General features: G+C 26.1%; 2 protein-coding genes across 2 annotated transcripts in view; one reads left to right on the top strand and one right to left on the bottom strand.

Annotated features, from left to right (window-relative positions):
- LOC111626191 (sodium-coupled neutral amino acid transporter 9-like) overlaps positions 1-23,857 on the bottom strand; it is a 42,263-nt gene that overhangs the window by 10,940 nt on the left and 7,466 nt on the right. Inside the window, exons 2-16 of the mRNA XM_023369500.1 lie at positions 21,387-21,507; positions 19,707-19,798; positions 19,575-19,638; positions 19,409-19,506; positions 17,212-17,296; positions 10,301-10,392; positions 10,169-10,232; positions 10,007-10,100; positions 8,500-8,667; positions 8,369-8,422; positions 5,505-5,708; positions 5,326-5,430; positions 4,897-5,003; positions 4,723-4,827; positions 1,330-1,478 (exon numbers count right to left, since the gene is read on the bottom strand). Of these exons, the coding sequence (XP_023225268.1) occupies positions 1,330-1,478; positions 4,723-4,827; positions 4,897-5,003; positions 5,326-5,430; positions 5,505-5,708; positions 8,369-8,422; positions 8,500-8,667; positions 10,007-10,100; positions 10,169-10,232; positions 10,301-10,392; positions 17,212-17,296; positions 19,409-19,506; positions 19,575-19,638; positions 19,707-19,798; positions 21,387-21,507 (1,602 nt within the window). The remainder of the gene's footprint in view (positions 1-1,329; positions 1,479-4,722; positions 4,828-4,896; positions 5,004-5,325; positions 5,431-5,504; positions 5,709-8,368; positions 8,423-8,499; positions 8,668-10,006; positions 10,101-10,168; positions 10,233-10,300; positions 10,393-17,211; positions 17,297-19,408; positions 19,507-19,574; positions 19,639-19,706; positions 19,799-21,386; positions 21,508-23,857) is intronic.
- Positions 12,623-14,725, top strand: LOC111626184 (sodium-coupled neutral amino acid transporter 9 homolog). The gene is made up of 5 exons (XM_023369494.1): positions 12,623-12,761; positions 12,830-12,893; positions 12,962-13,055; positions 14,395-14,562; positions 14,640-14,725. Exons 2-5 carry the CDS (start codon positions 12,849-12,851, stop codon positions 14,708-14,710), a joined length of 378 nt encoding a protein of 125 aa, XP_023225262.1. The 5' UTR covers positions 12,623-12,761; positions 12,830-12,848; the 3' UTR covers positions 14,711-14,725.

Raw genomic sequence — 23,857 nt, 5'->3', positions numbered from 1 at the left:
GGAAAAATAAAAATCAAGTTTAAGTCATTTTATTCGACTTTACGTCTGTCCGCCACAAATATTGAAGTCGTAATATCACTAGATAAACGTTTAAAGCACATAAAATCATATTAAAATATATACAAGTATGTACTGTATTTACAGTACATGCATTCGTAAATTTAGATTACTTTTTTTTGTACTATATTAAAAACTAAAATTTATTTGTTTGTAAGCTTAAAATAGATTTTTATTAACCATATATTATTAAAAATGCATTAATAAATAAAATACAGAACCAGGAATGGTAATTTACGGTTTAGCCTAGTGATAAGTAAATTCGGAGACAAGTAAATTCGACTTACGTCGTTTTCCTGGAACCAATTACCGACGTAAGGCGAGGTATACCTGTACTTAAATTTGTAATCGGCATGCATGACAATTTTAAATCATCGTGCTTGTCATGACACAATGATGCATGCATTCAAATCTCTTCTGTCATTACCTTTTCCATTATGCATTATACACTCTACAATAATATATATATTTTTTTCATTTTCCTGGTTTAATATCAAATTATCTGAGATTTGCATGACTTTTCCCTGATGTAATAAATTCCCTGACATTTCCCAGTTTCATTGAACACCATGATAATGTAATAAACTTTTTATTGACCAATTAAAAATTAGAAATTGTCATTATTCATCATTTATATCAAAGTAGAGGCCTAAATGTTTTGATTAAATTCACACTAAAATGTGTAAAGCATTTTATTTCTAAAATTATATTAATGTTTCTGTAGTTATGAATACAGTGAAGGATAATCCTAGTAGAAATTTTAAAAGCTATCCATATGTTAATCAAATGTAGAACAATACAGAAATTTTATTTGATGACTTAAATTTTATAACATTAAATCTTCTTATTACTTAATTTCATTAATGAGGAAATGACAATCAATTTTTGATGATAAGTATTTTTAAAGTGCAAATTAAATTATAAAAATGCTGAAAAAACAAGTTTTCTTATAGTGCATTATATATAATAAATATATTTAATATGTTGAACATGTATGCAGATGTAACTTAAAACAGGGTACCCCAAAATTTTTATTTTGTTAGTATACTATAATATATTTTTTTAGATAAATTTATCTTTTATATTTATTAAAATTTAAATAGAATATAGGATAAAAAAATATATATCAGTAAATTAATATACATATATACATCATGTTTTCATAAGCAAAATTATAATATAAATTTTTTAAAAATAAAAGTTAGTGATGTATGTTATAATTATGAATAAAAACCTACTGATATAAAAAAAATTACACAAATTTAACAATACCTTGGGTAAATGTTTCCAAACATGAAATGCATGAATTGCACCCTTAGCAGATATACTACAAGTGGATAGAGTGTAATCATTTGGAATAATAGAAAAACTCTTGTAACAACAGCAAATACATCTGAACTTACAAAATTGTTCAGAAAATTCTGTAATAAAAAGAGAAATTACTTTGTCTAATACTACAATATTCTATATTTTAGAATTTGTATTTACCGTAAATAAATATACTCATTGACAAAAAAGTTATGCACCAAGTTATGCACAAGGAGGAGGCATTGTCATTATATTATATGAACATTGAAATCAAATGAAATCTTATTAAGACAAATATAGAGACAATTCCCTGTGGAACAATGGTACAGTTTAAAGGAATTTTTAGAATCTCATTGGAGCAGCAGTTGCTTGGATACACATGCCAATATGGTCAGGCATGAAGACATACAGGCATTATATGCTATCCTGCAACAAATTTACCTATGGATGATCCAGATAAGCTGGCATCCTATCTGTCTCGGTTGCTTGATAGGTGAAAATTTGGAGACAGAGCAGGCCAAAAAAGTAGTAACATGTGACATTCCTGGGAAACCCTAGCTGTGTGCATCAAGTATTATCTTGCTGAAAAATACCTTTTATAGCTAGGCTGCAAACAGACAATACATAAGGGCACAAGATTTTCTGTGCATATTGCTTAAATCAATGTTCTTCACACAAGTACTAGGTATGACTGACTGTCATATGGGATGATTTCCCAGACCAACATACCAATAGTATGGAGAGTAGTGTGCCAATCAGTAAAGGCAAGATTGAAGTACACTCATCTTGGTTTTCACATCTTAAAATGGTGATTGTTTCCAAACAAAACTAGGATTCATTGCTAAAGACAGTATGCTGCTAGTTCATCAATATAATCTTTATTAACAATTGCCTAGCCCAGTGTTTTTCAACCTTTTTCTTATTGTGGACTGGTAAAATTATAGATAATTTTGTACAGATCAAGTAATTATATGCAGCTAAGAATTATGTTTATTTATTAAGCTTATATATTCTTATCTAGAGTTATTGTATGTAACAAAGTACTCACAGTAACTATAGATTACTATTTAAAATGTCACTTGTAACTAACTGCTCCAGCTTCAGTATGGTCAAATATTTTCCTTCAGACTGACAGTTGAAAAAACACTAGCCTAGACTGTAATGAATAACTAGATAGAATACAAAATTAGAAAAAAATTTTACACGTGAAAACATGGTAAGAAAGTGTAAAAGTACAGATAAATTATGGAAACCGAAATAAAAATATATAAGAATATAATATGATAAAAGTAACATGATGATGAGGACAGTTGCAAGATTATTGAGGATTGTTCATATTCTTGAGTTGTTGCCTCCTGGTATGATGTGTTTACAGTTCTTCAAAAGGATGCATGATTTGATTCATTGTTAGTCAGAAGTTGATCAAGTTCATAAGGCTACCTACTGTTATAGGAGTGGAGCATAAGGCTTAGTCTTAGCTTAACATCATTCAGCATAAGCAAATAAAAAAAGTAATGATAAGCAAAAAATGCCTCAGTGACACTACAGGTAATGCAGATCATTAGTATAAATGTTTGCTGAAATGAAAAAGGGAATACTGAAAGTCACCATTATATTTGGACAGAATGCATTATATTATGATTTGAATGTAGCCAGTACTTATTGACATAGTTGCTGATGATGTGAATCATTTCATTAGGTGATTCATCCCAATTATGCTGCCAGAGCAAAGTACAAAAAAATACAGACTGTATTAAGAGTGTTAATTAAGCAACTTAATTAGCATATGACAGGTTGCAATCGCTTTCATTGCCAAGAATGCCAGCATAGTCTTGACACAAGAATGCACTGCTATGCATTTGAAGTGGTGTTATGACAGAGTAAAAAACTGTCATAACACCACTGCAAATGAAGTTGGCAATGTTGGTGTTCTAATGGCAGGATGCATAGCAATTGTCACTTTATGCAAGTTTGCTTGTCACACATAATCACCTGCTAGTGATATGGAAAAAGACAGGGTTCTGCATCAAGGCTTTCACCTGTTTCTGGATGATAGTCAGAAACATTGCAGCTGTCTGTGCTAGTCTCATGGTCAGATGAACATCTCTCCTGGTCTGTCTGTCTGGGGCATTTAGAACCTGGTTGCCATATATTTGTGCCCTGGTTTATTCACTGCCCCAACACCACCTCAGTCAGATAAGAATAATGTAGATGGCAAGTATCAATAATAGACTAAACACACCTCCAACCTATATTCCAACTTAATGTTTTCATATGTTGATAGCAAGTAATTAAGAAAAAGAACCATCCTACTTTCTCAGTCCAATGATTCAGTCTTTCTCAAATTCTATCAACTATGTATAATGTCTTTGATTGTGTCATACAGACAATACCGAGCATTCAAATACCTCAACACAGCAGATACATTGCAAATTCTGAAAACAGTGAACCTCTGCAAGCTTTTTTGTAGGATAATAGGATACAATTTCAAAACACTCTTGTGGCATTAGGTGGAGTACAACATGACCACAACTGTAATAATTTATATACTAGTCTGAGATATAAAATTGTCTACTTACTGAAAAACTCTGCATATGGATTTCTGTGCACTTAACTTTTTTATCAATAAGTGTATTTCCATAACAAAGTGTTTATAATATTACTGTGAAGTTTCTCATGCAAAAAGTCAAGCTATCTGCATTTCAGGATAATATTTTGTATATTATACGAAATATTACAAAAATCAGACACAAGTCATTCAGTTTGTTTTTTTGCATATATGGATTTAGTTTTTAAATTAAATTATTATTTATTTTCAAGAATGATATCATTAAAATGATAATTCAAATTTGAATAATGAAGAAAAAAATGCTGCCTGAAACTTGCAAACTGCTTGAAAAAATTTTTTATTTTTCTAATTAAAAATTCTAGTCCCACAAAGTTGTTCTTTTTGTGATACTAGTAAATTCATTAAATTCAATTCAATAAAATTTGGTATATGTTCACTTGTTTTAAATAAGTTGATAAATTTATTAATAATATATCATCAAATAAAAAAAGTGCATAGTCAATAATTTCAGCAATTTTTTTACTGTTTAGTCAAAAACCTAAATTTCTGCTGAACTATTTAATGTAATCAATAACTTGAATTCTTTAATTAGATTCTATTAGTAATTATGATTTTAAAAACATCTATTTGAGATATACCTCATAGAAATCTATATTTTGACGATAATTTAAATGACTTATTTTATGTTTTATAATAAATTAAATCTATTTATTATATATTACAAGGATCAAAATAAAGAATAACTTATAAGTACAAATTTTATATTTTTTCAATAAAAACCTACTTACGTCAGCAATGCAATGCTTTTCAAGAGGAAATGAAATATAAAAAACAACACCAATTGTTAGATAAGTACAAGCTACAAGAATATATGCAATACCTAAATCTCTACTCTGCAATGAAAAAAGAAAATTTTTAGTAGGAATCATTATCAATAAAATTAATATTTTTTTTAATCTTACATTATTTTCAGGTTTTTCTTGATTGCTCATGATTGACATTACAGCATTATGAATAAAATATGCCAATGAAAGCACACCAGAAAGTGCTGGAAAACTTGTCTGAAATACTGAAATTTTAAAATTACAATATTTTAATTAATAAATTTATTTGAATTATAATATAAATACATACAAATTATATATATTATAATTCTAAAGTTATATTCAATATTCTGCTGTTTTGATATTGTGTAAAAATCCATCATGAAAATTTTTTATGGATAGTGTTTTCTATTTTCTAATGGTCCTTTAATTTTAATATTAATTAGAAATACATAACTATATATGACTAAAAAATATTTATAAATAAATTTTTCAATTAGAAAATTAACAAAATATAATAGAATTATTTTAAAGTCAAATGATACAAATTAATATTTAAAAACTTACAAGGTACAAAATCAGTGCTTTTTTCATTATGAACTTCAAAATGAATTCCCCAATGCACAGCTTTTACTATTACAAATACAATTAAATACAAAACTGATAAAGTTCCTATAAATAGAAACAATAGAATTAAATTAAAAATAACATAAAGAAATTAGATTGTATTTAGATAGTAATTTTACCTAATGCATTGAATTTTGTAAAGAATGTTGGTGACTTTAAACATATAACTGGTCCAAGAAATACAGCAATATAAAGAGGAACAGTCTTTTCTAGATTCCAATATGTGTGAAATATATCAGATTCTGAGTGATTTCTAGATGAACTAATCAGATTCACTTTATCTGTCTCATTTGAAGATACAGGTTGACTTTGAAAACAGTATACTATGAAAATTAAATTATATAAGTATTAAAAATTTTAGATCATGTTAAATTAAAACTATAAAATTTGACTTAATTTTTAAAAAATGCAAAAAACTTAAATAAAATTATAATTTAATTATTCTATTACAGTACAGTAGAACCTCGAAAACTCGTCCCTCGATAACTTAGCACTCCGGATAACTGGTCCACACCTTGGCAGGGCGAAAAAATCCTTAGTTAATTAATTTTCATTATAGACAGCTTTATAAAAGTATAAAAGCTCTCATAAAGTATTTTTCTGAGGTTTGTCTTATCAGGTAAATTACTGTACACAGTGTATTCATTAATTTTCATTTTTATGTAGTGGCTCTATGCCTTCATAAAGGACGTACTTTTCCTTTGTTTAAGGGTATTTGGGCAGTTTATTCTCTGTTATATTCTGTACAAGTAAATACTGTACAAGTACAGTACAGTATTTTCTGAGGAAATACTCGTACTTATTTTTTTTAACCCCATTCCCGATAACTCGGCATTTTCACAAACTCGGCCACCCTTCGGTCCACATTAGGTCGAGTTTTCGAGGTTCTACTGTATTATGATTATAGTAATTTTTATAACAAATATATTATAGTTAAACATTTAACTTTACAACTTAAAATTATCAGAATAAAGATGACTCAGACAGTATGGCATCTGCAAATCATGTAGAAGTGAGAGTTTTCAGAGATTGTTATTTTTAATGGATCTTTCAAAATATCTATCAGAATTATGCCAGGAATCAAAGGATGACTGTGTACAATGTTTTGTATGTCTAGTATTGAAGAATGACAATGCAACCATATACTTATTGCTGTCTTATTATTTTGTACTTATTATTGTATTAATTGTACTTATTATTGTCTGAAAAGAATCTCGTCATTTAGGTATAAAGAAAGGCATTGCTTCAGTTATCATTTCAGTATATACATCTATTCATTTTGCTGCTAATCTGAAAGATTCACACATTTCATTTTTGGTTTGAAATGGGTAAAATTGTAAAGCAAATAACCTAAAAGTCTTATCAATAAACTTCACTCTTTTGATTTTTATTCTTTCAAGAAAGAATAAAAATCAAAAGAGTGAAGTTTAGCCACTTAGGTAAGAATTATTAACAACAAATAAGGATAGAAAGATTGATAAAAAGTAAGTTTAATAATATAAAGTATATACGAATTAGTGTAAATATTAAAAAAGAACTGTGCTGAATGCCCATTGGAAGTTCTCCTCAATATTTCTGGAAACCTTCTGTGAATAATTATGTAAGGATAAATTCAATATACAGCTAATATTTAAGTTAATGTTTGAGTTTAATTAAAAACTGGGTTCTTTTGAAGACTTTTAAAGGAAAAAATTTTTTTTGGAAGGAAGCATTATTATGCATATCACCATAAAAGAATAACACCATTAAATGCTGTGAAGTTTAGCTGTGTTGTTTAGGAATTTTCTGTGAATAACTTTCGAAGTCTAGTAAAGTATAGTGTATGATTCCCGCTTGTGGAAATACGTCAAAGGATGGAATTTTTGATTTTAAAAGGGTTTTAAAAAGGTATGTTACTCGTAAAATATAAAAAATTTTAATGATGATTTTTAAATTCATATGTCGGGTCATAATGTGTATAAGGTTGGTTTTATATGTTTCTAGTTGACTGAAGAGGGGCAAAATGAAGCCCGAAACGTGTGTAAGAACGCGTCTCAACAAAAACTGAAATAAATGAACGAGTTATGCCAAGTGTTGATTATTACGCTGCATTGTGGTTTTGAAAAACTAATATTCAGATGACATGTTAAATATTGGATATCTGATAAAACTAATTATACAGGGTATAACTTGAACTCTCTGCCAATATTTTAGTGATAGATTCTAAGGTCAAAAATAAGCCTAAAATCCTTATAAAAGTTTTACAAAATCCACTTTATTTTTGAGATATGGCCTGCCAAAATGATATCATTGTTTGTTTTCCACTCATATGTTACCAATACATATTGAAAACAAACTGAAGCTTTTTAAGTATTGAAAATTGGTTTTCTGAATGTGTTAGCCAGTGTGTGCAAGTCTCTGGGTTGTTGTATGCATTAGTGGAAAATATTTTGAGTAGTTCTTGTAAATTATTCTGCTTAATTCTGTCAAAAATGAAATGTTGATCAAAGTAAATTTACATTAAAAAATTCTTGCTTTCCAACTATTCTTTAATTTACTGTAAAACAGATGGATAATGCAAAATCTAAGTGAATAAAACTTTATTTACATTTATTACAGTAGGGCTTACTTGGGGAATGTTTACTAATCTCAGTTGACAGAAGCATAAAAAAAATATAATTACTTTAAAACATTGACAACTCTAGAGTTAGTACTTTGGTAGGGAATTTGAAAAGTGCCTTGTTTGGCCACATCTCAAAAATGAAGAGGGTTTTAAGCTTATTTTTGATTCTAGACTCCATCCTTAAAATATTGGGACCAAGTTCAGTTATAGACTGTATATACATTATTTTAAAATCAGTCAGATCAAAATGTTTTTTCAATTTATCTCGTTAAATAATATCATTTTGTTCTTATCATCATAACCTTATATTTTTGTTATATTACAGAAGTTTTAGTTTAATTTATTATTAATGAAAATATAAATTTTAATAGATATAATTACCATCAGATGAATTATGAGTATCTTGTGAAACTGTATTGTTATTATGAATAGAGCCTGAAATATACAGAAATTACGATTGTAATTTATATTTAAATTATTAAAGTAAAAACAATTTCTAAAATTGAACACACCATGAATATAAACTCCTGTATTATATAAGAAATTGCTCATAAATACCCAGTACACAATGGCACCACCAAGAAGTATAATAAAAGAAAACCATACAGCTAGCCATTCAGCCCATTTACCCATGAGATGTCTGCATATATCAGAAAATTCTAGTCTCATATTAGATAAATCTGTAAAATTTTTTAAAATACATTGTGATCAAAATAAATCCATATATATAAAGTTAAAACAATGTATTAATGCTCTTATTTCTAAATACTATTTTTATATCACTATAAATAAATTAGAAAAAAAAACAGCTATAGAAAAGATTTTTCTAGTTTTTTTTTTATTTAGCTAATAACAAAATTGAAGAAAAATATTTTTTCTACTTCAAAATTTAAGATATTCAAGATATGAAAATTATTTAACTAAAATTAGTACAATTTTATCTTGTATGATTTTTTATTAGTTACAATTTCATATTCTTTTGCACTTTTATACTATTTGATAAACTCCTATTAACTCTAGTAAATTTAAAAGATTACTCAAAATATTAATATTTGATTTACAATCCAGTATTTCACTGACTCAGATTAAAGTTATAAAAATTGTGAATTGTATGAAATGTTGAGAAAAAAAACTAAATGTAAATTTAAAGTCATAAGTATTATTAAAATTGATTTCTTAAAAGTTTACATAACGTGACCATGTGAGAAATTTCACATAAATAAAAGAAAACTGTGTTTGAAACATTGCTAAATCTCAATGACAAATTTTTGTAAACAAGGATATGATTAAGATTAAATTTTACAATTTTTTAAATATTTACCAATTATTGCTATTATTAATAAAATTTGTGACAAAAAATTTTACTTTAAACTAAAAACAAATTGAATTTTTAATTTATAACTTTTTTAGTATATAAGAAAAATATTTTCAAGTTCAATTTAAAGAAATATATTTTTAAAAAGTTTGCTTTAACAATATTAAAATTTAATTTCTATTGATTTGAAAAAGTTATATTTCAATGAAGAAGTTTTAGTTCAATAAAAATAATTCATTTAATATAGAACAATCAATCAATACTTTAAAGTTTAATTAAATATTTTCAACCAGCAATATTTTTTTATTAAATATTTAAAATTTTATTTTGATGTTGAATAAAAAAAAATTATTTCAAATGCACAAAGTAAAATATTTAGCATAAACTGAAGGAATACTCCAGAATATAAACTGGCAATACTTAAATATTTAACAATAAAATTACATGAGACACTTAAACAATCTTTATACATAAGAACTTTTTAGTAATTCTTAATATATAAAAAAGTATAAATCATATAAATTGTTACATTTTGCATACTATTTGGTTCAGAAAATTTTTTGTAAATAAATAAATCATGTTTTTAAAAGAAGTTAGTTGTTATTATATTTGTCTATATATTTTTTTATAATGATTTATAAAACCTATGAATTACACTGCATATATTTTAAATTAAACTTATATAACATAAAAATTTTACATACCAGTCAATTTTGACATGTTTAAAATTCTATAAGCTGTATAAAAACACAGACAAGCCATAAGTACCATTAATGCTACAGCACATGCAAATCCGGCCTAAAAACAAAGGATTATAAATTATCTTTATACATTTTTTAAAAACATTTTTAAGATGTTTTATAAACCTTTTGTATAGTCCATGGAATGCTAAGCAATGAAGTTCCCATCATTGTGTTCCATATTGCAAATCTGTCAGAATGCAAAAAGTAAATTAATAAATTGCATTTTACCTAATAATACAATTATTTTATACTTACATTGTGATAATACTACTTTGCTTTCCTTTTTTCTTTAATATAAAACTTAGTGGATGAAAGAAAACAAGTGGTACAACATGATCAGGTATACTCTAAAAAATATTTAAACAGATAAAATTTAAAATAATTTGACTGTCAGTATTCTTCTGTACAATTTAAGTTTAAAACAAAAAATAATCAAATCACCTCTATTACTAAAAGTTCAATTTATATAAACTGTTTTGAATGATTTAGTGAGTTCAAAGTGTACAAAATTTTTTTAAAGTTAGTGGAATTAAAAACTTTAAAAATATATTAAACTCCTCAAAAGTTTGACAATTAAATTCCAGCTTCAGTCCTTTACAAGTATATAAAAATACTTTGAGAATACAATTCAAGTTTGTGAAATCTAACCTGACTACCAACATCTGTAATAAGCATGAATTAATTGCGAATAATACAGTCTATTAAAATGTAAAGAATACTTATAATTTCCATGAGAATATAACTTCTATATTTCAGCCATAAAATCCTGACTATTGGTATGGTTGTTAATACTCTATTGTAGAAGATTGCATGAGAAACAAAGACAAGGGATTGATTTTTTTTCTGATTTGACACAGTGAAAAAAGAGCACTTGCAGACATTAAATGGAATATGCTTTGCATCAATCATCATATCTAAGTTATGTTGTTTTAGAAATTGCTTTGTGGTGTCCTAAACAACTTCAATTATAGAAAATAAATGTGCCAAAGGGAAGAAAAATTTGTAAATTTGTAACGTGAATGGAAATAGAATTCTTTTTAGTCATGATTAATGATAAATGGTGCTGTTTAGTTTATGTCTTAATGTCTTTACAAAAAAAGAAGTCCTGGAACATCAATTACTGTGCAAGAAATAAATATGATTGTTTTTCAGTATAATTTTATAAGAATAAGTTAATAAATGTTTATAAAATGATAAAAATGTGGTGATAAATCATTGATACTTTTGACTCATGAAAGTTGATCACATCCCACTATAGTTTGGCCTAGCATGTTCTACAAGTTCATTCAATTCATTCATATAGATAAACATATGTGAGTAAATACACTATCATTTATATTACTGAAACATTATTGCTATTATTTGTAGCTTTATAAGCAAACACAAAGTACAGTCGACCCCCCCATAACACTGTTGATTATTCCGTTTTATATGAATTCCATGTTGTAAGAGTCCCTTAGATTTTACAAATACGTGTGCTGGGCTGTGAATGGCTCACATATTTGTAAAATCTAAGTGACTCGTACAACATGGAATTCATATAAAACGGAATAATCAACAGTGTTATGGGGGGGTCGACTGTACTTTGTGTTTGCTTATAAAGCTACAAATAATAGCAATAATGTTTCAGTAATATAAATGATAGTGTATTTACTCACATATGTTTATCTATATGAATGAATTGAATGAACTTGTAGAACATGCTAGGCCAAACTATAGTGGGATGTGATCAACTTTCATGAGTCAAAAGTATCAATGATTTATCACCACATTTTTATCATTTTATAAACATTTATTAACTTATTCTTATAAAATTATACTGAAAAACAATCATATTTATTTCTTGCACAGTAATTGATGTTCCAGGACTTCTTTTTTTGTAAAGACATTAAGACATAAACTAAACAGCACCATTTATCATTAATCATGACTAAAAAGAATTCTATTTCCATTCACGTTACAAATTTACAAATTTTTCTTCCCTTTGGCACATTTATTTTCTATAATTGAAGTTGTTTAGGACACCACAAAGCAATTTCTAAAACAACATAACTTAGATATGATGATTGATGCAAAGCATATTCCATTTAATGTCTGCAAGTGCTCTTTTTTCACTGTGTCAAATCAGAAAAAAAATCAATCCCTTGTCTTTGTTTCTCATGCAATCTTCTACAATAGAGTATTAACAACCATACCAATAGTCAGGATTTTATGGCTGAAATATAGAAGTTATATTCTCATGGAAATTATAAGTATTCTTTACATTTTAATAGACTGTATTATTCGCAATTAATTCATGCTTATTACAGATGTTGGTAGTCAGGTTAGATTTCACAAACTTGAATTGTATTCTCAAAGTATTTTTATATACTTGTAAAGGACTGAAGCTGGAATTTAATTGTCAAACTTTTGAGGAGTTTAATATATTTTTAAAGTTTTTAATTCCACTAACTTTAAAAAAATTTTGTACACTTTGAACTCACTAAATCATTCAAAACAGTTTATATAAATTGAACTTTTAGTAATAGAGGTGATTTGATTATTTTTTGTTTTAAACTTAAATTGTACAGAAGAATACTGACAGTCAAATTATTTTAAATTTTATCTGTTTAAATATTTTTTAGAGTATACCTGATCATGTTGTACCACTTGTTTTCTTTCATCCACTAAGTTTTATATTAAAGAAAAAAGGAAAGCAAAGTAGTATTATCACAATGTAAGTATAAAATAATTGTATTATTAGGTAAAATGCAATTTATTAATTTACTTTTTGCATTCTGACAGATTTGCAATATGGAACACAATGATGGGAACTTCATTGCTTAGCATTCCATGGACTATACAAAAGGTTTATAAAACATCTTAAAAATGTTTTTAAAAAATGTATAAAGATAATTTATAATCCTTTGTTTTTAGGCCGGATTTGCATGTGCTGTAGCATTAATGGTACTTATGGCTTGTCTGTGTTTTTATACAGCTTATAGAATTTTAAACATGTCAAAATTGACTGGTATGTAAAATTTTTATGTTATATAAGTTTAATTTAAAATATATGCAGTGTAATTCATAGGTTTTATAAATCATTATAAAAAAATATATAGACAAATATAATAACAACTAACTTCTTTTAAAAACATGATTTATTTATTTACAAAAAATTTTCTGAACCAAATAGTATGCAAAATGTAACAATTTATATGATTTATACTTTTTTATATATTAAGAATTACTAAAAAGTTCTTATGTATAAAGATTGTTTAAGTGTCTCATGTAATTTTATTGTTAAATATTTAAGTATTGCCAGTTTATATTCTGGAGTATTCCTTCAGTTTATGCTAAATATTTTACTTTGTGCATTTGAAATAATTTTTTTTTATTCAACATCAAAATAAAATTTTAAATATTTAATAAAAAAATATTGCTGGTTGAAAATATTTAATTAAACTTTAAAGTATTGATTGATTGTTCTATATTAAATGAATTATTTTTATTGAACTAAAACTTCTTCATTGAAATATAACTTTTTCAAATCAATAGAAATTAAATTTTAATATTGTTAAAGCAAACTTTTTAAAAATATATTTCTTTAAATTGAACTTGAAAATATTTTTCTTATATACTAAAAAAGTTATAAATTAAAAATTCAATTTGTTTTTAGTTTAAAGTAAAATTTTTTGTCACAAATTTTATTAATAATAGCAATAATTGGTAAATATTTAAAAAATTGTAAAATTTAATCTTAATCATATCCTTGTTTACAAAAATTTGTCATTGAGATTTAGCAATGTTTCAAACACAGTTTTCTTTTATTTATGTGAAATTTCTCACATGGTCACGTTATGTAAACTTTTAAGAAATCAATTTTAATAATACTTATGACTTTAAATTTACATTTAGTTTTTTTTCTCAACATTTCATACAATTCACAATTTTTATAACTTTAATCTGAGTCAGTGAAATACTGGATTGTAAATCAAATATTAATATTTTGAGTAATCTTTTAAATTTACTAGAGTTAATAGGAGTTTATCAAATAGTATAAAAGTGCAAAAGAATATGAAATTGTAACTAATAAAAAATCATACAAGATAAAATTGTACTAATTTTAGTTAAATAATTTTCATATCTTGAATATCTTAAATTTTGAAGTAGAAAAAATATTTTTCTTCAATTTTGTTATTAGCTAAATAAAAAAAAAACTAGAAAAATCTTTTCTATAGCTGTTTTTTTTTCTAATTTATTTATAGTGATATAAAAATAGTATTTAGAAATAAGAGCATTAATACATTGTTTTAACTTTATATATATGGATTTATTTTGATCACAATGTATTTTAAAAAATTTTACAGATTTATCTAATATGAGACTAGAATTTTCTGATATATGCAGACATCTCATGGGTAAATGGGCTGAATGGCTAGCTGTATGGTTTTCTTTTATTATACTTCTTGGTGGTGCCATTGTGTACTGGGTATTTATGAGCAATTTCTTATATAATACAGGAGTTTATATTCATGGTGTGTTCAATTTTAGAAATTGTTTTTACTTTAATAATTTAAATATAAATTACAATCGTAATTTCTGTATATTTCAGGCTCTATTCATAATAACAATACAGTTTCACAAGATACTCATAATTCATCTGATGGTAATTATATCTATTAAAATTTATATTTTCATTAATAATAAATTAAACTAAAACTTCTGTAATATAACAAAAATATAAGGTTATGATGATAAGAACAAAATGATATTATTTAACGAGATAAATTGAAAAAACATTTTGATCTGACTGATTTTAAAATAATGTATATACAGTCTATAACTGAACTTGGTCCCAATATTTTAAGGATGGAGTCTAGAATCAAAAATAAGCTTAAAACCCTCTTCATTTTTGAGATGTGGCCAAACAAGGCACTTTTCAAATTCCCTACCAAAGTACTAACTCTAGAGTTGTCAATGTTTTAAAGTAATTATATTTTTTTTATGCTTCTGTCAACTGAGATTAGTAAACATTCCCCAAGTAAGCCCTACTGTAATAAATGTAAATAAAGTTTTATTCACTTAGATTTTGCATTATCCATCTGTTTTACAGTAAATTAAAGAATAGTTGGAAAGCAAGAATTTTTTAATGTAAATTTACTTTGATCAACATTTCATTTTTGACAGAATTAAGCAGAATAATTTACAAGAACTACTCAAAATATTTTCCACTAATGCATACAACAACCCAGAGACTTGCACACACTGGCTAACACATTCAGAAAACCAATTTTCAATACTTAAAAAGCTTCAGTTTGTTTTCAATATGTATTGGTAACATATGAGTGGAAAACAAACAATGATATCATTTTGGCAGGCCATATCTCAAAAATAAAGTGGATTTTGTAAAACTTTTATAAGGATTTTAGGCTTATTTTTGACCTTAGAATCTATCACTAAAATATTGGCAGAGAGTTCAAGTTATACCCTGTATAATTAGTTTTATCAGATATCCAATATTTAACATGTCATCTGAATATTAGTTTTTCAAAACCACAATGCAGCGTAATAATCAACACTTGGCATAACTCGTTCATTTATTTCAGTTTTTGTTGAGACGCGTTCTTACACACGTTTCGGGCTTCATTTTGCCCCTCTTCAGTCAACTAGAAACATATAAAACCAACCTTATACACATTATGACCCGACATATGAATTTAAAAATCATCATTAAAATTTTTTATATTTTACGAGTAACATACCTTTTTAAAACCCTTTTAAAATCAAAAATTCCATCCTTTGACGTATTTCCACAAGCGGGAATCATACACTATACTTTACTAGACTTCGAAAGTTATTCACAGAAAATTCCTAAACAACACAGCTAAACTTCACAGCATTTAATGGTGTTATTCTTTTATGGTGATATGCATAATAATGCTTCCTTCCAAAAAAATTTTTTTCCTTTAAAAGTCTTCAAAAGAACCCAGTTTTTAATTAAACTCAAACATTAACTTAAATATTAGCTGTATATTGAATTTATCCTTACATAATTATTCACAGAACGTTTCCAGAAATATTGAGGAGAACTTCCAATGGGCATTCAGCACAGTTCTTTTTTAATATTTACACTAATTCGTATATACTTTATATTATTAAACTTACTTTTTATCAATCTTTCTATCCTTATTTGTTGTTAATAATTCTTACCTAAGTGGCTAAACTTCACTCTTTTGATTTTTATTCTTTCTTGAAAGAATAAAAATCAAAAGAGTGAAGTTTATTGATAAGACTTTTAGGTTATTTGCTTTACAATTTTACCCATTTCAAACCAAAAATGAAATGTGTGAATCTTTCAGATTAGCAGCAAAATGAATAGATGTATATACTGAAATGATAACTGAAGCAATGCCTTTCTTTATACCTAAATGACGAGATTCTTTTCAGACAATAATAAGTACAATTAATACAATAATAAGTACAAAATAATAAGACAGCAATAAGTATATGGTTGCATTGTCATTCTTCAATACTAGACATACAAAACATTGTACACAGTCATCCTTTGATTCCTGGCATAATTCTGATAGATATTTTGAAAGATCCATTAAAAATAACAATCTCTGAAAACTCTCACTTCTACATGATTTGCAGATGCCATACTGTCTGAGTCATCTTTATTCTGATAATTTTAAGTTGTAAAGTTAAATGTTTAACTATAATATATTTGTTATAAAAATTACTATAATCATAATACAGTAGAACCTCGAAAACTCGACCTAATGTGGACCGAAGGGTGGCCGAGTTTGTGAAAATGCCGAGTTATCGGGAATGGGGTTAAAAAAAATAAGTACGAGTATTTCCTCAGAAAATACTGTACTGTACTTGTACAGTATTTACTTGTACAGAATATAACAGAGAATAAACTGCCCAAATACCCTTAAACAAAGGAAAAGTACGTCCTTTATGAAGGCATAGAGCCACTACATGAAAATGAAAATTAATGAATACACTGTGTACAGTAATTTACCTGATAAGACAGACCTCANCTCGGGAGGACTTTCTATAAGAAACGTACCCATAGAAAACTTTCGAATGGCGATAGAAAGATAGTTTTGGCTTGTAAAATTAAAATCAATAACAAATCTTAGAATAAAGCATGCTTTTCAATATGGCATATTTACCATGATGAATATCACATGTTCTTCTAATAGTCGTTGAAACATGAAATTTATTATCTCTTCGACTGTTATCATTTGAGGCCATTTTCTGGGTTTGTAAATAAAATAAAATAAAAATAAATCTGTTCTACATTAAAAACGAAAAAAAAAGCGAAGAATAAGTAATAAAATATCTTTTATGAAAAGTTTAGTAATTCCGGAGTCTTCTAATGAAATAAATCAGTGGTGCCGATTAGCGGGACAAATTGCGCATAAATGATAGGAAAACGGGCCACAAATGTTTTATAGATTCCATATATAAGCTACCAGAAGTGAACCTATTTATATCATTTACAAATGATGTGTCAAATATGTTTGAGGACCAGATTAAAAATGCTGCGGGTCAGATTTAGCCAGCGGGACGTAGTTTGAGCACTATTGCAGCAGATTTCAAAACCTCTGATTAAAAGAACTAATCAATAATGAAGTGTCTATTTGACAAATTAACATATGTTTCTTTCCATTAATATTTTGATAGTACACTAACGTAATTGTACACTAACGTAGAGAATCCTAATCAGGGAATTAAAAGATTATAGCCCTCACAAAAATGGATTATTCAATATTAATTTTAATATAATCGTATATAATTTTTATTATTTTTCTAAAAATGTTTGTATTAAAAAATAGACTATATAAAAACATAAAAAACTGCTGTAATTTGTGTTATTTGTTAAGCTTCTATCAGATTTAATTGTTAGCTATGCTATTGGGTACACGTTGAAAAATCTAAATCGAATTCTCGATTCCAATGAAATCCAAACTTATCGCGAATTAAATAAGTGGGCCTACGTAAAATCCAAAATTCAAATGATTAAAGCATAATATAGACAACATTCATCGAAATTTAGGAATAATTTGCAGAAATCCTTTCTCAGAAATGATATAAAATTGTTACCTTTACCTCCTTTCGTAGTTACAATATAAACTAACCTCTGTCAAACTGTTATTCATCTCGATAAATCAAAGCTGCGTGTCTAATCTTAAAAACTACAAGACCTGTTTAACCTTATTGTGAAATAATATAAAGAATCGAATGTACTGTATGGTACTTATATACCGGTACTTCATAACATTGCGATTAATTTTCGGCAAAGTAATAATAGTAAAATCTTGCGTTTTATATTATATTAAATTTTATTTTTGCAGAAAATCTAGTATCTTATCTTTTGTGCAATTAGATGAAAGTTTATAATGGTATTTCTTATATTATCTCATATGAAAAAGTTATCTATGCATTCGTTTACATGTAGGATAAGTTGTGGCATATTTTTGACAATCTTTTTTCTTATAAATTTTGTCGCATTTATTTTATAAATATCCTGAATGTTCGATAAGAAAAATTTTTTATTTTAAAGACAATAATTTTATAAAATATATAGGAGAGTAAAATAAAAAAAATAAAAAAATAATTTCTATATGTATGCTCTTATAATTTGTTTTATATATGACATAATATCTAAATATAGAATGTAACTTGTCAGAATGTATATACCATATTAAATAATTTAAAAAATTATTGAAACATTTTAAACTATTTTATTCTGAATAAATATGTGGATAAAGCCATTGCAATTATTTTCACAATGCTATATTTAAAGTTTTATAAATTTAAAAATAGCTAAATTCTCAATTTTTGCATTATTTTATGTCTTTATACTATATAATTTATGATAACACATTTCTTCTGATGCCAAAATTTGTAATTGCCTAACAATACTTCTAGAAGTATGATTATTTAAATGGAATTTACAGTTTAATATTTTAAGATTAGTTGAAGATTTTTTAAAATTTGCAAATCATTAATGAATTAATTTATTTAGTAAAGTTATAGTAAATTTAGGATAAGGGCTGATTAAAAGGTTATATTGATCTGATATTTCAGATGATTGATTTTCACTCCAGCTTTCTTTTTATCAGTTTATCAATTTTTATCAATTTGTACTTATTAATTGTATCCAAGCAATTTCAATACCACAATAGATTTTACTTCTAATGCTGGACATTGGTCATATCTAAAACTATTTTTAAATTGAAAGTTAAGTCTCATTAAAAATAGTCTAAATTAAAATATTAAATACAGTAGTCTATATAATATTAAATTTTATTATATTANACTGCATATATTTTAAATTAAACTTATATAACATAAAAATTTTACATACCAGTCAATTTTGACATGTTTAAAATTCTATAAGCTGTATAAAAACACAGACAAGCCATAAGTACCATTAATGCTACAGCACATGCAAATCCGGCCTAAAAACAAAGGATTATAAATTATCTTTATACATTTTTTAAAAACATTTTTAAGATGTTTTATAAACCTTTTGTATAGTCCATGGAATGCTAAGCAATGAAGTTCCCATCATTGTGTTCCATATTGCAAATCTGTCAGAATGCAAAAAGTAAATTAATAAATTGCATTTTACCTAATAATACAATTATTTTATACTTACATTGTGATAATACTACTTTGCTTTCCTTTTTTCTTTAATATAAAACTTAGTGGATGAAAGAAAACAAGTGGTACAACATGATCAGGTATACTCTAAAAAATATTTAAACAGATAAAATTTAAAATAATTTGACTGTCAGTATTCTTCTGTACAATTTAAGTTTAAAACAAAAAATAATCAAATCACCTCTATTACTAAAAGTTCAATTTATATAAACTGTTTTGAATGATTTAGTGAGTTCAAAGTGTACAAAATTTTTTTAAAGTTAGTGGAATTAAAAACTTTAAAAATATATTAAACTCCTCAAAAGTTTGACAATTAAATTCCAGCTTCAGTCCTTTACAAGTATATAAAAATACTTTGAGAATACAATTCAAGTTTGTGAAATCTAACCTGACTACCAACATCTGTAATAAGCATGAATTAATTGCGAATAATACAGTCTATTAAAATGTAAAGAATACTTATAATTTCCATGAGAATATAACTTCTATATTTCAGCCATAAAATCCTGACTATTGGTATGGTTGTTAATACTCTATTGTAGAAGATTGCATGAGAAACAAAGACAAGGGATTGATTTTTTTTCTGATTTGACACAGTGAAAAAAGAGCACTTGCAGACATTAAATGGAATATGCTTTGCATCAATCATCATATCTAAGTTATGTTGTTTTAGAAATTGCTTTGTGGTGTCCTAAACAACTTCAATTATAGAAAATAAATGTGCCAAAGGGAAGAAAAATTTGTAAATTTGTAACGTGAATGGAAATAGAATTCTTTTTAGTCATGATTAATGATAAATGGTGCTGTTTAGTTTATGTCTTAATGTCTTTACAAAAAAAGAAGTCCTGGAACATCAATTACTGTGCAAGAAATAAATATGATTGTTTTTCAGTATAATTTTATAAGAATAAGTTAATAAATGTTTATAAAATGATAAAAATGTGGTGATAAATCATTGATACTTTTGACTCATGAAAGTTGATCACATCCCACTATAGTTTGGCCTAGCATGTTCTACAAGTTCATTCAATTCATTCATATAGATAAACATATGTGAGTAAATACACTATCATTTATATTACTGAAACATTATTGCTATTATTTGTAGCTTTATAAGCAAACACAAAGTACAGTCGACCCCCCCATAACACTGTTGATTATTCCGTTTTATATGAATTCCATGTTGTAAGAGTCCCTTAGATTTTACAAATACGTGTGCTGGGCTGTGAATGGCTCACATATTTGTAAAATCTAAGTGACTCGTACAACATGGAATTCATATAAAACGGAATAATCAACAGTGTTATGGGGGGATTGACTGTATAATAACTTAAAGATTTTAAAGAAAAGTTTTTAACAATATCAAAAGCTTTTCAATTCTATATGTATAATTTTCTTTAAATTCGAGTAATCACAAACTTTATTTCATAATTTATTCATATTTTAACATTTGGTAATTAATCTTTCATATTTTAATGCTTAATTCATATTTAAAATTAATAAATTATTTCAAAGTTTATTTTATCAAAATTAAAAATTTTATGAAATTAATATGCAGGTAGTTTTTATGGTTATTTTTATTCCTGAAGTATAAATTGAATATATGAAAAGTTATAAAAACTAGATCAGTATAATTTTTAATAAATCGACAATAAAAATTTATAACATATTTTACCAGCGTATCTATTCCAGGATCTGCTAATCTATTATAATATTTATATCTTTGGTATGAAGCTGCTTCCACACTGTCATGACAGACACTGCCTTCTTTGTTAAAAGGATAGTGATATGGTCTCCTGAAAATTTGAATAAAAAAATAAAATAATTAAATTTGATTTCAAAGTTATGCTATTAACACATCATGAAAATAAATTTTATCAATATCAGTAATAGCTAAAATTTTACTGATATCTAAAAATCATCAATTATTATTACCAGTACATTTTATTATATGGTGAAAATATATTATAGTAGCCCCTCTTATATTGTGCATGTAGGGAGACAAACCAAATAAGCACTGTATCAGATGGCATGTTGTAACCAATGTATCTATCTATTATTGGCTAAAGAGCTTTTATATTTAGAAAACAAAAAATAATATAATATATCTGAATGAGCAATACAATGAGGGGCTATTGTAGTTATTTAAATTTAGGTAACTACCATATATGTTTACAAATTCAAATTCTGATTAAATAGAACAATAGACAATGTATTTGAGTTTTATTTTATAAAATGTGGTATAATAAGTTTGATATCTTCTTTACATAAATTATATAGCAAAATAATTATTTTTTATGATGCTTTGTAAACTAAATATAAACAAAGTAAAGAATTGTGGTAATATAAAATTCATAATTTAAATTTAAGTACACATCATAAACAAAAACTTACCTAGTACTATGTCACTAAGAACTAGTATAGGAAAATTAATTTCTCTTTAGTAATTACAAATTTCTATATGGAAGTGAATCCAATTTTTAAAGTTAAGATATAAGAAATTTATAAACAAAATACTATTTAATTTAACATAATTTTTCAGATTTTTGGTTTCACTTTTCTAGTACATTAATGATACCATTTATTGATTCATAATTAACATAAGTATATTACAATTTATAGGCTTATTAGTGATGACAACTGACCTTTCATACATTTTGTAAGTTACTGTACCCTTGTCATATTTATGTTCCATAATCACTAAAATAAGACTTTTGGAAATGTATCTTAAAGAAACTTATAAAAGGGGAAAAATTTAAGTTTTTAATTGAGAATTTCTGTGTATATCCTGTCTACTTGGACCTTATTTATTAATAGGTCTTATTATACTGGTGTGTTTCCGATGAACAAATTGAAAACTTAGTCAAAAGTCAAAATAAAGATATTTAGTTTAATCCCAGAATTTTATTCAATCTGGTATTATGTAATTTCAAACCAATTTGAGATCATTTAATCATTTTGACTAATTTATTCAAATTATTTGTTGCATCAATGATTCAGTTAATTATTATAATAATACAAATCAAATGGAATTATATAATTTGATTTTATATTTTAAAAAAATTTGATATATGAAGTTTTAACGTATACATATCATCATTATAAATTATAAACTATTTTTTTCTGTCTTGTACTTTAAATTTAAACATTATATTTAAATGAAATGCATTAATGGAAAAAAAAATTGTAACATAACACCCTAAGAATGTGTTTTAATTTACGCAAGATTACACTTATACACTATCACTTGCAATTAAGGTAGAATCTACTTTCATCACTAAATACTATTGAGTGTAATTCCATCCTCCTCTCACAGCACAACTGGGGCTGTCTGCCAGTGTAAATGAGTCTGGTCTGTTTAGTCCTACTGCAAGTAAATGATTCACAGTAATCTGTATTGATATCCCTAGGAGCACATTTGCTCTTATGATGCTTTGTTCTTGTCAATCATCTGAACTAAGTGACAATCCAAAACTTTGTCTACAGGTATGGGAATGTTCAATTGATCACTGATGTCAACATAAAAACCCACAGATTGTCAAACATATGCAGCAATCCTGCAATAAGTCCATCCAGTCTCTCAAATACCTTCAATAAATCCCCCTCTCAAATAACTGTAATTGCATAAAAGGAGCATATGCACTTGTCCTGACATGACAACTGCTTGCACTTCACTATTATGCAAAAGCTACACCATATTAAACCTTACTGTACCACATATCAATGTCACCAGCTCATACACAGAGAGCACAATGATTTGAGTGATACAACACTATGTGATAACTTTTGAAATTTAATCAGAAAATCTACCACTCAGCATGGTTAAGCTATACCAATATAGGCCTACATTTACATCATCTTTCAGTGTGCTTTAATTTCTTTCCTCTTAGTGTATAGAATTTATGTAAGTAAATAATTATATATATACATACATACATACATAAATATAGAGAGAGAATTTTCCAGAAATTATAAGCTCTCAATAGGCCTATATTAAAAAAAAGGCCTTTTTTATTTAAGAAAAGGTTTCTCTCAATTGCTCACTAGAAAGAACCTTATAACTTAAATATTACATATATTTAACAAATAATGTAATACATATATATATATATATAGGTATTACATTAATATATGTTAAATATATAT

The sequence above is a fragment of the Centruroides sculpturatus genome, unplaced genomic scaffold (genome assembly GCF_000671375.1).
Source record: "Centruroides sculpturatus isolate CEXI.00-Female unplaced genomic scaffold, Cexi_2.0 scaffold474, whole genome shotgun sequence".
Lineage (NCBI taxonomy): Eukaryota > Metazoa > Arthropoda > Arachnida > Scorpiones > Buthidae > Centruroides > Centruroides sculpturatus.
Note: the sequence above shows the minus strand (reverse complement) of the source record. Positions and strands in the feature narration are given on the sequence as shown.